The following is a 15,986-nucleotide window of genomic DNA, read 5'->3' on the forward strand; positions in this document are numbered from 1 at the left end:
TTATTTTTTAAGTGTATTGTGGGAGATTACTTAACAAAAATTTCTTCACACAAGAATATATATGCATCATAGCTAGTTCCCTTAATACATTTAAAAGCAAAAACATATTTGTACACAGGATTATTTGTCAGTATTTACTCATTTGAATATAAAATATATTTTCTTTAATATGGAGTATTTTTTTAGTAAATCTAAACTATCAGGTTTGTTTAATGGACTGATGATATAAATTTATTCTCAGAAATTCCTGGTTGGGGGAAGATGTTTCAGAAAAACTTCCATGATTTTAATTTTGAAAAAATTTTTTGAGCCATTATACACAGATTAATTTTGTTTTATTTTTTGTGGCATGGCTTTTTTTTTTTTTTTTTTTGCCTGAGCCAGTTAAATTAATTGGTTTATAATGCTTATTACTGCTTTTTGTAATCACGTAGCTGAAGATACATTCCTCTCCTTCCAGGTAGGTATGCACTTAAATTATCCAAAGAACTTAGTTACTTATATTTTTCTTTACAATCTCCAAAGAAGGCATTACACTCTAATGGCCTCAGGATAACAAAAGCAAATAAAATAGATATAGTAAGGTAAGCATTTCCTGGAACTTCCTAGTGTTGAGACTGAATTCTTCCTGTTGAAATTTAAGTGTACCTCTTAGGAATGAAAGGATTTAACCTGGACTTGCTCAATTTTAGCGTATTTATACAACTGGCACCAGATGTTTCTTCTTCCCTGATTCTGAATGTGAAAATAATACAGCCAAAAGAAATGTAACATTATTGATCTCTGAAAATTTTACCCCAGCTAAAAAATTCTTATTAGAAAACCATTAGGTCAGTAAGATATACAGTTCAATAATACATGCTTTTTTTGAGGAGCCATTGTGTATCAGGAACATAATATTAAGATAGTATACATGGATTGCTGCCCAGAGATGTGTCTGAGATTTCAGCAATTTGTGTTATGCCAAAACCTTGCCCCTCTCTACTTTTTGGCTTCTATCTAGATTGGCAGAGTTTAGTTAACGATGGTTTCTTGAAGAAGGTTAAGCATCTAGCTGGATATTCTTTCCTATCTGATATAATATCAGTGTTTCTTTTATCCTATAGGGAGAGTTCTGTTTGAGAGCTTGTGGGAAATGTTAATTATCAGCAAGAGGCTGAGTTGTAATAAGAGGTTTAATGTTGACAAGTTACAAAATGAATCTCATACAGAATAGTAAAAAAAAAATTTTTTTTTTTTACGTTTATTTATTTTTGAGACAGAGAGAGACAGAGCATGAACGGGGGAGGGGCAGAGAGAGAGGGAGACACAGAATCGGAAGCAGGCTCCAGGCTCTGAGCCATCAGCCCAGAGCCCGACGCGGGGCTCGAACTCACGGACCGCGAGATTGTGACCTGAGCTGAAGTCGGACGCTCAACTGACTAAGCCACCCAGGCGCCCCTCATACAGAATATTTTTAATTGCAGTAGATGAAGAGGGGTGACAAGTTCTACAGTGAGTGTATATTATTGCACAGTAGTAAGGAAAACAAGGCTATATAAAGTATAAATGATTACATCTTAACTATTTTATTTTTATTTTTTGTTTAATTTTTTTAATGTTTATTTTTGAGAGAGAGAGAGCAAGTGGGGGAGAGGCAGAGAGAGAGGGAGACACAGAATCCCAAGCAGGTTCCAGGTTCCAAGCTGTCAGCACAGAGCCCAGTGAGCCACCCAGGCACCCTTTTTTTAAAAGTTTATTTATTTATCCTGAGAGACAGAGAGAGAGAGAGAACATGCACACAAGTGGGGGAGGGGCAGAAAAAGAGAGAGGGGGACAGAGAGGATCCCAAGCAGGCTTTGCACGTGTGCAGAGATTGATGTGGGGCTCAAACTCATGAATGGTGAGATCATGACCTGAGCCGAAGTCAGATGCTTAACCGACTGAGCCACCCAGGCACCCCTTTATTTATTTATTACAGTTTATTTTGAGAGAGAGAGCACATGCACACGAGAGCAAGTGGGGGAGGGACAGAGAGGGAGAGGGAGAGAGAGAACCCCAAGCAGGCTCCATGCTCAGCACAGAGGGGCTGATCTTACAAATCATGATTTCATGACGTGAGCCTAGATCAAGAGTCAGGCACTTAACTGATTGAGCCACCCAGACGCCCCTTGACAATTTAATGCATATTGTTATTCACCATTCACAAAGATGCTGTAGTAGGACAATATTTATAAAGTATTCAAGAATATCTAATTAAAGCCTATTGTGCATACACGTGGTATTCTAAAACATAATATTTTGCATTTGCATGTCATTGTTCATTTAATTCTCAATTCATCTCAGGGGAAGTTGAGGCAACCACAAATGTTCACAATGGAATATAATAAAGTTTCCCTTTACAATGACCTAATCACTTGTAATAATTTTTAATGAAAAATTTTATATATACAGAAGACTATTTGAAAACATACAGAACCTAATAATTGTATATGTTCTCTTTCATTATGGACACCACATTTAATTATATTTTGTCCATGGCCTTAGCCCTGGTATAGGTATTAAAACAGGCTTACAGGTTTTATAACCAAGTTTACTGTGAATATGAAAATGTCCTGTTTGCAGCCTTGGGAATTTAGTATGCCCCATAGTTGTCGTTTTGTAACTTTGGGGGGGGGTGGGGTTAGAAATCATGAAAGACAAGGTATCCACTCTGTCTCTTAAGAATTTAAGACCCAGGATAAGGGTAGAAGAGGAGGAGGGAGAAAGAAGGGAAGTTAATATTTATTGTGAGCATAAATGTGCCAAGTATATTACTAGGTATCCTTGAATGTATTATTTGATCCACAGGACTATTCTGTGAGGTGTTGCTATTCCCACTTTACAAATAAGGAAACAGGCTCAGAGCAATCAAGTAACTTGTTTAGAGAAGTCAATTCAATTTGAATTGAAAGCTTATATTCTTTCCGCTATCCTGGGATGCATCCTTTCCTGGATCTTTTTAGGGCCTAAAATTTAAGTGTCTCATTCAAAGAATTGATGTATAATATGTACCACTGTATATGTATCCATGCTCCTCCTCCCCATGCACCTTTAGGTTTACTGTGATTAATACGTATTAACGTATTATACGTTATAATGTAAATAAAACTCTAAATTTAGAACCACGGCATAGATTTGAGTCTTTCGGGTACTTTATGCCTAGTTTTCCCCAACAGAAAATAGGAATAATTACTGCCTCTTTTGCACTTCAAAGGACTGATGTGATAATTGGGGACCCAAGATTAGGCGGCAGTCACTACAAGAATAAACTACAATTCCCAAAATGCCCAAAGAGGCTGACGCCGGTCCGGGAAACAATTCCAGCTTTAGGGCAAAGGTGACCCCTCTGGGTCCCGCGGCTAAGCAGGGAGAGGCGGTCATCGCCTCTTCAATGTTGCATCCAGGGATTTGTAGTTCCCTCAAGGCCATGGCCTGCCCTCAGGGCCCGTCTCTTACTACAAGTCCCGTGATGACCCGAGGCGTGGGCAGCGCCTGCGTGTTGAAGCCGAGGGAGCGTGCGGGCGGTGCTAGTGGCGGGAGGAGTAAAGATGGCGGTGCGGGGGTCTCCGCCTTCTGCTCCCGGCTGAAGCGCTCTGAGGGAAGCGGCAGCGGCAACTGGGGCAGCAATAGCAATCCAGTGGTGGTAGTTTCAGCAGCGGCTGCTGAGGCCGGAGCAATGGCAGAATTGGAGCACCTAGGCGGGAAGCGGGCGGAGTCGGCGCGAATGCGGCGGGCTGAACAGCTTCGGCGCTGGCGGGGCTCGCTGACAGAGCAGGAACCCGCGGAGCGACGAGGCACCGGGCGGCAGGCGCAGACTCGTCGCGGGAGCCCAAGAGTCCGCTTCGAGGACGGTGCTGTCTTCCTGGCCGCTTGCTCTAGCGGGGACACCGACGAGGTGAAAAAGCTTCTGGCAAGAGGTGCAGACATCAACACGGTCAACGTGGACGGTTTGACAGCCCTGCACCAGGTAACTCCTTTTTCGGCTTTATGGGCGTCCAGTCTCCTACCGATGAACCTGTGACCCCTGCGGGCTGCCCATGGAGAGGGTGTTAGTGTCACCGCCGAGCCCTCCCGCATGGTCCTTTGGGGCTAGTCGGTTTCATTCTTGGCCAGCTTCCTCCACTAATCAAGTCTTTTTCAGACTCCGGGGTCTCTACCTGAAGGAATAGTGTCACCCAGCTGCCTGGTCAGTGTTTGTATTTCCCTCCACCTACTTGAGTTGTCATGGTTACTGATGATTTGGTCTCCGGTGTTATCCCTATAGATTAGTCTTCTTCACTCGGTCTGGTTGGTGTGCCTGGACACCGCGGCACTCGTATAAGCATAGTCAACGTCATTTGTCTGATGCCTTCTCAGAAAATTCAGTTTTCCGTTTGTGTGACCCTATGATAGAATATCTTCGATCACTCCGAGAGCAAAGCCCTGTATTGGGTTGAGGCAAGCAGATCTTCTGGAACCACACCTCTTGTTTTGCTGGTTTGTAATGATTCAGAAACAGTTTGTGTCTCCTACAGGCTCCTAGAACACCCCTGACCTCATTGTCGTAGGCGTCTTCTTAGGAGCATTACCTCCCTAAGAGCTTCCTATGGAGAACCAACCTACTGAATCACTTATGTTTGTTTGATACTTGTGGAATAGCCTTTTTCCTTTCTTTTTGCTTAAAGCTTTCTATAGAAATCATTTACCCTATCTATAGCTATAGTACGTGGATTGTGGATAACTTAACAATGCTGTGCTTAATAATGACACTTTTACTTCTCTCACCTTACGCAACAATTTTCTTACTTATGCAGTAACGTTCAATATATACTGACTGTCAGAACTAACTCCACTCTCCCTCCCCAAATGGAACTTCATCAGTTACTTTGGTGAGCTGAGAGCTGGACACCCACTCTTAGTCTTTCTTATTTCCCTTTTTCTGCTGTGTGTGCAAAGTCAACGTGTTGGCATGAGAACCCACTTCTAAATAATAATTCCGTTTTGGGTCCTACCACTTCACTGAATGTATCAGCCAATAGCTTAAAATTATCCGTCACTGTGTTTGCAACCCTTCTCTCTCAGATGGAGGAATCCTCTTTTCATCCTATTTGTATCTGTTTTATTTTCCTGCTATCACAGTGCCCCACCTAAGGTAGCAACCAACATTTGTGTGGTCCTTTGCTGTTTAAAAATTCTTTCATATGTCTCTCCCCTATATGAATCTCAGCAGTGATTCTTGAAGTAGGTGTGGCAAGTAGTGTTGTAATTCCCATTTTACAGATGAGGAATCTGAAGCTCAGAAAATTGTTACTTGTGCAAGATTAGGAAGGAGAGAAGTTACCCTCAGGCATGGATTTTTCAGACTTAAATTCCAGAGCTTTATATATCACCTAATAAGAAGCTGAGTATAAATAAGATATATGCTAAGGGGACCATATTCATTATTTTAAGTTTCCGAACTCTTTGAGAAGGTGAATTTTTATTTAGGAGGTTGAGATCTAGATTCTGGAAGGAACCATTTCATGGGTTTATAGATGATAGAGAAATAGAATCCAGTTTTCTGGTCCCTGTGTTCCTTTATTGAATCATGATTCTATCAAAGTATTTTTCTTAGTGTAACGCAGTAGCCCTGTTTCTTCTAAGATGACTCTGCTCTCTGAACCTGGTCCTTACCATACACATTTTAATAATGCCCCGAGAAAAGCACCTACTTTGACGTCACTCTGGTAGGTCTCCTTCTCATACAAGGTGACCACTTTTCTGTTCCCTTCTCCTGAGGCTGACCTTGTTGGTGCCTTTTCTTCTATCTTAACCACCATCCCAGATTGTGAAGTACAACTTCTCTCACTTAGTATGCTCTTCACATTCAGTAATCCTTTGAAATAGGAGAGGAAGGAGATGACAGCTCTTGAGTCGTGCTTGGTTCTGTTTTTTAAAACACCTGCATATGTAATATTGGCATTCCTCCCTGTTTATAGGGCTGGCAATGAGTTGACTTGTATAGGTTTACTCAATAATAGACAAATTCAGCTAAAGACTAAACTGCTTGAAGATTTGAGGCCAAATAAATCTTATGTTGAGAAACAATCTCTTTGTTTGAACCAAGACAAGGGGCCTTTATTGGCTCAGGAACTCTTTCTCGAGTTAGTTTCCATAGAGTGACAGTATGTTTCTCCATGATCTGAAGAACTCTTAAGGTATAAAAGGTTATATTCAAAATGTGAGACTGGAGCTGCCAGTAGCTGAACAACTGACTCTGTGACTCTGTGACTCTGTCCTTCTGTGAAATGGAGAGTGGTACAATTATCCGAATTATTTAAAATATCCACCTGTTATATATGCACGATATGAATTATCAGGATAATTGCTTTCTTTCTCCCTTTTGTTTGGCCATGGCCTCTTGACCAACTGTGAATTACCATCTTGGCATGTTGGAAGAAACCCCCAGATGATACTGGTGGTTGACTTTTCTCCTTTCCCCACAAGGTCACAAGTAGGTGATTTACACTTCAGGTTGTGGTGCCTTGATGCTACTTTTGACTTAGAGACCTTTCTTTCTTGGCAGCCTTTGCTGAGGCCACGAGGTGCTTGAGTCAATGATAAGCTCCAGGGGGCCTATTAATAATACTTGAAATAGACTGAGGTAAGAAATAGCTCAAAGGTTAGACCTTCTCTTATGAAAGTCTTGGGGACTGATACAGACTAACTAAGCTTGGGTGAATAAATTGTATATGTTCTTAGTATCCCAGGGCGACCAATGAAAAAGGCTTTAATCTGATCAGATAACCCTTGAAAGCATTTCTTTGCTCCCAGAGGAATTCCCATTTCATTTATTTATATACATTATAGGGCATGAAGTGTGGGTTAATAATTTTGTGCGCAGTGGTACTTCTTGAAATTTATTTTTATTTATTTATTTTGCAAGGTTGATTATTATCACCTGTCTTTGTATCCTTAGTGTTATGATCTTGGGTGCTCTAAGTCTAGATATAAGCTCTTAAAACTGTATCTGCTATCTTGTTGGGCTGCTGTAAGAGACAGGTGCTTGTTTTCAGAAAGATTTTCTGGGATTTGTTAGAATGAATGCCTGCTTATTTCTTCAAAATTTGGTTTATTGGGACTTATATCTGTGTTGGGTGTAGTGGATGCTAATGTCAGTCCACATAGAGACCAGAATGAGTCTATACTTGACTCAGAAACTCAGGTTGGTTTTGTAATGGTCTCAGAGTCCGAGTTTGGACCTTCAGGGTCATCCCAGACTGGAATTCAACTCCTAGTGTTTTCTGTTATTCTAGAGCTGCCCCAATCTGACCTGTAGCTTCAGGGAGATTAAAAATATCTACTTCTCAGGAAGAAAGGTGGAGATAGAAACAGATGAGAAGGGAAGGAGGAAAGGCAGAACAATTTATATTCAGAGTGAGACAGGGTTAAGCAGAAGACTAAGATGATAATGTGTTCAATTCAGTATAAAATAGTATGTATGTGTGCCAATAGGTATGGTGAAATAAAACATGTGTGTATGTCTGTGTGTGTGTGTGTGTGTGTGTGTTTTAAAGTAATCTCGGGGCGCCTTGGTGGCTCAGTCAAGTGTCCGACTTTGGCTTAGGTCATGATCTCACAGTTCGTGGGTTTGAGCTCTGCATCGGACTCTGCACAGACCATGTGAAGCCTGCTTGGGATTTTCTCCCTCTTTTTGCCCCTCCCTTGCTTGAGCTTTCTCTTTCTCAAAATAAATAAATAAACTTTGAAAGAAAATAAAATAAGGGGTGCCTGGGTGGCTCAGTCAGGTAAGTGTGTGACACTTGATTTCGGCTCAGGTCACCATCTCACAGTTCATGAGGTTGAGCCACACGTTGGGCTTTTTACTGACAGTGCCTGCTTGGGATTCTCTCTCTCACTCTCTCCTCCTATCCCACGTGCTCTCCCTCTCTCTCTCTCAAATAAATAAACTTAAACAAAAAACAAAAAATAAATAAAATAATCTCTATGCCCAATGTGGGGCTTGAACCCATGACCTCAGGATCAAGGGTCACGTGCTGTATGGACTGACCCAGTCAGGTGTCCCTAAAACTTGTATTCTTAACCTTTCTCTCTCTCTCTCTCTCTCTCTCTTTTTTTTTTTTTTTTTTTACATTTATTTTTGAGAGACAGAGAGAGACAGAGCACAAGAGGGAGGGGGCAAAGAGAGAAGGAGACATAGAATCCAAAGCAGACTCCAGGCTCTGAGCTGTCAGCACAGGGCCTGACATGGGGCTCGAACTCGTGAACTATGAGATCATGACCCGAGGTGAAGTTGGACGCTTAACTGACTGAGTCACCCAGCACCCTTTAACCGTTTCTCTTTTATTCCAGGTTTATTACTTATTTCACTTATAGTTCCATCTGTGAAATGACTTTGCCTTACCCTATATATTGAATTTTGCTTAGTGTCAGGACCCAAGGCAATATGGGATTAAGGAAATCTTATTGGCTGCTTCATTATTGTGGATCTAGAATAGTCATCCTGAGTCATTTACTCTTCAGATTGGTTAATATGATGCATCAGGCTATGTTGGGCACCTGGCCCCTTGCCTTATGAGTATTAGTCCCAAGTTTCCATGCCATAGTGGACCTCAGAGCCAGATTTGAAAAATAGGCTTATTTTTATGGTTGGGTATTTTTCCATGTTGTTTTGTTTTGGTTTGGTTTGAGTACAGATGTAAGTGACTTTTATTCATTTCCTAGCCAAGTTTTTGTTGCCCCGATCTTAAAATCCATCTTGTAGAGTAGCTATATGCTATCATTTGGGCTTATAGAGTCTTCTCTGTGGGTATTTTTAAATAGGTAAGCTGTCAGTGTGTGTAGTTTAAGCATAATTCTGCTAAAGGTAGAAGGTTGGACAAGTTTCGTTGGTAAATTAAAATTAGGTCATTGCTTGCTTATTTTTATTTTTAAGTATTTTTTTAAATTAAAGGATATATACAGTATATACAGTATAATTCACCTTTTTTACATGTAGAGTTCTGTGAATTGTGACAAATACATGCAGTTGTGTAACCACCGCCGCAGTCAAGATATAGAGGATTATTGTTATCCCCAAGATTTCTTTGTGCTCCTCGTAGCCAACTCCTCCTCCCACCCCCAGCCCATGGCAGTCATTCATCCATGTTCTGTTCCCATAACCACAGTGCCATATAGATGAATCATACAGCATGAAGCCTTTTGAATCTGGCTGCTTTCATTTGCTAGAATGCATTGACATCCATCCATTTTGTTGCATGTGTCAGTAGCCCAGTGGTCTTTATTGCTGAGTGGTAGTCCAGCATATATATGGAAGTACTATAGTTTGTGTATCCATTCACCAGTTGAAGGACATTTGGATTATTTCCAGTTTTGGGTAATAATGAGTAAAACTGCTAGAAGCATTTGCATTCACATTTTTGTGTGGATATGTTTCATTTCACTTTGGTTAAATTCCTAGCAGTGGGATAACTGAGTCATGTGGCAATGAACTTTAAAAGAAACTGCCAGACTTCTTAAGTGGCTTTACCGTTTTGCATTCCAGCTAGCAATGTATGAGTTCCAGTTGCTTCATCCTTCCTGTACTTGGTATTATCTTTTTATTTAAGCTCTTTCTAGTAGTTACGTAGTGATAAGTCAGTTTTAATGACTGTAGTAATAATAGTAGTAACAGGAGCTGTAGTAGTTAGTAGTAGTTATTGTAACGCCCATTTATGTGGTATTTACTCTGAGCCAAGGACTCTTCCAAGTTCTTTTAATATATGAACTTGTGTGTAATACTTAAAACAGCTCATGAGTAAGGTATTATTATTAGTATTATTGTCTGGATTTTACAGAGATGGGGAAACTGAGACACTGCCCATGGTCACACAGATAGTAAATGGCAGAGCTAGAATTTATTTGAGCCCAGGCAGTCTGACTGTAGAGTCCGTGTTCTTAACTATATGTTGCCTCTTACTGGACTAAATTGCCTCTCATTCTTAAAAAATTTAGGAAATGAAATTATAAAAAAAATTGAAAGTGATTTAAAATCAGGCTACTTGGAGTATATCTCCAATATATATCTCCAATAGTTAATATACTATTAACATTTTAGTATATTCCTTTCAGATTTCTTTTTTAACATTATATTGAGTTTATATGTATGTGTGTAAGAACATCTTTACAAAGTTGGTATCATACATTGTCTCCTGGTTTTTTCACTTAATTTTCCTTGTAATTGTTTTCCTGTATCATTAAATATTCTTTGAAAGTAAAGTTTTTGATGTTTGAATAATATATCATCATTTGGATATGGTTTACTGTATTATCTTCCTTGTGAGAGATTTTATTAGATTGTTAATTTGTAGCTAATATTGAATACCCAATAGCAGATTGTCTGTGTGCTAAAGTGTATGTTTGTTGATAGATAGGTATAGTTTCTGCCCTCAAGGAACTCAGAGCCTGGTTTGGAGATAGATAGATAGATAGATAGATAAATAAATAAACAATTAGTTTTAGAGTGATAATTTCTATGATAACAGGCAAAGATGCACTCCTAAGTGGAGGGACAAAGGAAGGCAGTCCATGATGGTGCAGCAGTGTGGGCAGAGAAATAGGAGTAAATCTGGTGTGCAGGCAGAGGGGACACAGCAGGGTCCAAATGGATGCATTTGGAGAGTTAGGGAAGGGGTGAGGATAACATCCTAGAGGACTTTGAGTATCAAACACCAGACCAAGAATGCTTGATGGAGTCCTTAGCAGAAGACTTTTGTGGGTTTGAGCAGGGGAGTTAACCCAACCAAAGCAGCATTAAGGAATATGAAGCTGCATTTGGATTTCAGAATGAATGGAAGGACACAGATGAAAGAACCAGCTGAGGAGCACCTGGGTGGGTCAGTTGGTTAAGCATCAGACTCTTGGTTTTGGTTCAGGTCATGGTCTCAGAGTTCGTGAGTTCAAGTCCCATGTCGGGCTCTGCGCTGATAGCACGAAACCTGCTTGGATTTTCTCTCTCTCTCTCTCTCTCTCTCTGCCCCTTCCCCCTCCAAAATAAATAAATAAACTTAAAAAGAAAGAAAGAACCAGCAGAGAGGATGGAGATGAGAAAGGAAAGAATAATACAGTTCTAGCCTGTGAGTCTGAAAGAATTTTGTTATTCAGATGGATATAGGAGTTAGTATAGTTGTGGACCAAGGAGCTCTGAGGACATCCAAGTAGAAATACTGTATCCGTGATTCAAGACTAGTCATCACCTCCCTATATAGGGTCCAGTCTCCTCATATTTAAAATGAGAGAGTTGGATATTAGCATAAAGGTGAGAGTCGAAGCAGTGAGTGTGGAAGACAAGAGGAGAAAATATAAAAGAGAAGAACAAAAAACACAATTAGGTGGTAGGCAGAGGATGCAGAGTTCCAATTAGAGCCATAGGAGTGTGTGGTAGGCTGACTAATGTCCCCTCAAAGATGTCTATATCCTAATCCCCATAACCTGTAAATATGTTACCTTGTATGGCAAAGGGACTTTGTAGATGTGATTAAGTTTAGGGTCTTGAAATGGGAAGATTATCTTGGATTATCCAGGTGAGTCCAATATAATCACAAGGGTCTTTATAGGAGGGAGGCAGGCAGGAGATCAGAGTCAGTAGTAGATGTGATGATAGAAGCAAGAGACTGGAGTGATTTGAGGAAGGGGCTGTGAGCCAAGGAATGCAGGCAGCCTCTGAAAAAGGCAAGGAAATGGAGCCTCCCCTCAGAGTCTCAAGAAGGAGTTAGCCCTGCTGAAAACTTGATTTTAGCCCAGTGAGACCGAGTTCAGACTTCTGATCTGCAGGTCTGTAAGATAATAAATATGTACTGTTTTAAGCTACTAAATTAAAAAAATATTTTTTTAACGTTTGTTCATTTTTGAGAGACAGAGAGAGACAGAGCATGCGTGGGGGAGGGGCAGAGAGAGAAGGAGACACAGAATCCAAAGCAGGCTCCAGGCTCTGAGCTGTCAGCACAGAGCCCCACAAAGGGCTTGAACCCACCAGTCATGAGATCATGACTTGAAGTTGGATGCTTAACCGGCAGAGCCATTCAGGTGCCCCTAAGCTACTAAATTTGTAGTATTTGTTACACCAGCAATAGGAAACTAATACAGAGGAGAACCAAGAAAGCACAGTGATATTGAGTAGTTTCAAGGAATGGATGGTGAATAATGTGAAAGGAAATTGAGAAGAAGACCAAAACAAAACAAAACAACAACAACAACAAAAAAACAAAAGCAAAAACTGTTGGATTTGGTCATATATAACCGTTAAAGAACAGTTTCAATAGAAGGATGTTTTTGAGGGCTTTTGTGGAGATTATATGAGGTTTTTTCATATTAAGGATAACTTAAGTTAATCTTTCTGTTGATTTTTGGAAGTAAAAAACTAGATTTGCCATCAATATGATTCTGTGAATTAGGACCCAAAATATGTGAGAAGACTCCTAAAAAGCTAGCTTTTGGCTAGTTCAAAATAATGAAAATGGTTTCATTATTTATGAGTTAAGAATATTTTAGAATATTAAATGTGATACTGGACCCCAAAGATTATATTCCTATTACTGAAGAGCTGACTAGCTAGTTGAGATTATTTTATTTCCCAGTTCTGGTTTGGCCCATTTCCCACTAATTAGCACTGGCAGCCTTAGGGGAGCAGTAGTAGGGAGGTTAGTACCAATAAACAATTTCTTTTGCCATTTATTCTTTCACATTCATTTGTTGAATCTCTACTCGGTGCTTGACTCTGTACTTCTTGTTACTTGTTACTTAGCAATTGATACATTTTTAGAAATGAACTAGAATTTGGGGAATGCTCTCCAGGATAGCTGGTTCCTATTATCATTTATAATAGGAAATTGGCTACCTAGTGATTTTCTATTTTAGCATTCTGGGTTTTGGGTATTTTATTCATCCGTATTTGTGATTATTTTCATCTATGCTTGTGGATTCACACACTTCTACTTAAAGATGGTGAAAAGTGGAAGTTTGAGACCTTTAATATATCTTTATGTTTTAACAGAGTAATAATAAATCCAGATTAGCGATCTTGACCCAGAATTTTATATAGGGCAAGGAATTGAAACCTCGTTTGGATTGCTAACTAAGTTTGTTAACTTGGGGCAGGGGATGTGTTGGGGATTCCCCCCTCCCCCGCTTTTGAAGCATTATTTATTTATTTATTGAGAGTGAAAGAGAGCGGGTGTGTATAGTGAGAGAGGGGCAGAGAGAGAAGGAGAGAGAATCTTAAGCAGGCTGTATTCACACCCTGTATGAGCCTGACCTGGGGCTCCGTCTCACCATGGTGAGATCATGACCTGAGCCAAAATCAAGAGCCAGACACTTTACTGTCTGAGCCACCCAGACGCCCCTGAAATGTAATGTAAAAACTTGTTTTTTAAATCTTAGATTTTATTTATTTTATTTTTATTGTTTTAAAAATTCTATTTTTTTAAAAATTTAAATCCAAGTTAGTTTTTTAACATATAGTGTAATAATGGTTTCAGGAGTAGAATTTAGTGAGTCATCACTTACATATAACACCCAGTGTTCATACCAACAAGTGTCCTCCTTAATGCCCATCACCCATTTAGCCCATCCCCTGACCCAATACCCCTCCAGCAACCCTCAGTTTGTTCTCTGTATTATATTTTTTATTAAAAAAATTTTTTTTAATGTTTATTTATTTTTGGGAGAGACATAGAGTGCGAATGGGGGAGGGGCAGGGAGAGACAGAGAGAAAGAGAGAGAGGGAGACACAGAATCTGAAGCAGGATCCAGGCTCTGAGCTGTCAGCACAGAGCCTGATGCGGGGCTCAAACTCACAGACCATGAGATCATGACCTCACCCAAAGTTTGACACTTAACTGACTGAGCCACCTAGGAGCCCCTGTTCTCTATATTTTAGAGTCTCTTATGATTTGTCTCCCTCTCTGTATTTATCTTATTTTTCCTTCCCTTCCCCTATGTTCATCTGTTTTGTTTCTTAAATTCCACATATGAGTGAAATCATGTGATATTTATTTTTCTCTGACTTATTTTCTCTTACCACAATACATTCTAGTTCCATCTACATTGTTGCAAATGGCAAGATTTCATTCTTTTTGATCGCTTAGTAATATTCCATTGTGTATATATCTATTTTTTAAGTAATCTCTGCACCCATTGTGGGGCTCAAACTCACAATCTGGAGATCAAGAGTTGCTCGCTATATCAACTGAGCTAGCCAGGCACCCCTTAAATCTTAGATTTTAGATTGTAAACAGTTTGAGTAAATTTGGGGGGCTTGAAGTTTTATCAGGCAATGATGAGTTTATATTCATTTCGTGAGTCAATTTAATTGGAAAACTGAATCCTTAGTTCTTAATATTGAAAATTGATCTGCATGTGGCTTCTAATGAATATTGTAGTACATTGTAGTTATGGGATGGATTTGTGTAAAAATTTAGAAAAGATTTTGTACCTAGTATCTTAAACATTGTCATACTCTGGCAATCTTTTGGAATTATATTTAAATGCAATTTTGGGAAGGCATTTTATATTGCCATGCTCTGAATATCCATCTGTGATATATATAGTATACAACTTGGCTGTTACATGTGAATTTTTGGTCTAATGACCCACTTTCTTTTTATTTTTTAGAGAGCTTTTTAATTGGGGCAACCGGGTGGCTCAGTAAAGCGTATGACTTCAGCCCAGGTCATGGTCTCATGGTTTGTGAGTTCAAACCCCATGTTAGGCTCTGTGCTGACAGCTTGGAGCCTGCTTTGGAATCTGTGTCTCCCTCACTCTCTGCCCCTCCCCTGCTCATGCTGTGTCTCTGTCTCTCTCAAAAATAAATAAACATTAAAAAAACCCTTTTTTATTATAGATTATTTCAAAATATAAAATATAAAGGTAAAGAGAATAGTATAAATGAATTCCCAAAACTTATCAACTCGGGGCATCTGAGTGGTTCAGTTGGTTAAGCATCTGGCTCTTGGTTTCAGCTCAGGTCATGATCTCATGTTCTGTGGGTTCGAGCCCCGCATCGGACTCCATGGCCTGCTTGGGATTCTTTCTCCCTCTCTCGGCCCCTCTCCCTGACTCAAAAAACAAAAGCAAAAACCAAATGAAAAAACCAAAGTTAAAAACATCAACTCATGGCCAATCTTATTTCATTTATAGGTCCTTTTCTCCTTATCCCCAATATACTGGATTATTTTACATCCAGCCTCAGATATAACATACTTTTGTTTGTCAATATTTCAATATGTATATCTAAAAAATGGGAATGTAATAAAAACAATCACAATCTCTTTATCACACCTAAAAATTGAACACTTACTCCTTAAAATTATAAAATATTCAATAGTGTTTAAATTTCCCTGATGGTTCATAGATTTTTTTTTTTTTACAGTTTTATTTAAATTAGGATTCACATAAGGTCTGCATTGGTTCATATGTACCTTAAGACCCTCTTAATCTATAGTTTCCTCCTCACTTTTTTCCTCTGCATCTTATTTGTTGAAAAACAGGATTGTTTGTACTATAGTTTCCCACAATCTGGATTTTGCTGACTGTATGCTTGTAGTGTTAACATGTTCGTTTGTCTCCTGTATTTTCTATAAATTGGTAATCAGATCTAGAGATTTGATCTGATTCAGATTTAAATTTTTTGGTAAAAGTACATCATGGCTGGTGGTGTATATTACTTTCAGGGGGCATATAATATCTAGTTATCTCTCTCGTTGTGGTTTAATGGCGTTGGTGGCCTAATAGAATTTTGATGTTTCCAGCCAGTCTTGACTACACCTGAATTTTAGGAATTCATTCATTCTTTTAATTATCATCACATTGTCTTGTGCTGACCCTCTAATTGGGATACCAGTGATCAAATAATGTAAATTGTGAGCATTGTGAATAAAATGGTTAATATAGGTTATAGTATATTGACTGTTGGAAGGCTTGATGTGGTACTTAGCCCATTTAGATTAGTA

At 39.4% G+C, this 15,986-nt stretch overlaps 1 protein-coding gene across 8 annotated transcripts in view; it reads left to right on the top strand.

The window, feature by feature from the left end:
• Positions 1-3,201: 3,201 nt before the first annotated feature.
• PPP1R12B (protein phosphatase 1 regulatory subunit 12B) overlaps positions 3,202-15,986 on the top strand; it is a 218,543-nt gene continuing 205,758 nt past the window's right edge. For 2 of the 8 annotated variants that reach the window (XM_049634369.1, XM_049634370.1), the window contains exon 1: positions 3,476-3,988. In XM_049634369.1, coding sequence (XP_049490326.1) covers positions 3,491-3,988 — 498 coding nt within the window. In that variant the 5' untranslated portion in view covers positions 3,476-3,490. Of the gene's footprint in view, positions 3,989-15,986 lie in introns of all 8 variants that reach the window. The other 6 variants (XR_007458821.1, XM_049634363.1, XM_049634365.1 and 3 more) reach the window with 5 other exon arrangements.

The sequence above is a fragment of the Panthera uncia genome, chromosome F1 (assembly GCF_023721935.1).
Source record: "Panthera uncia isolate 11264 chromosome F1, Puncia_PCG_1.0, whole genome shotgun sequence".
NCBI classification, from domain to species: domain Eukaryota; kingdom Metazoa; phylum Chordata; class Mammalia; order Carnivora; family Felidae; genus Panthera; species Panthera uncia.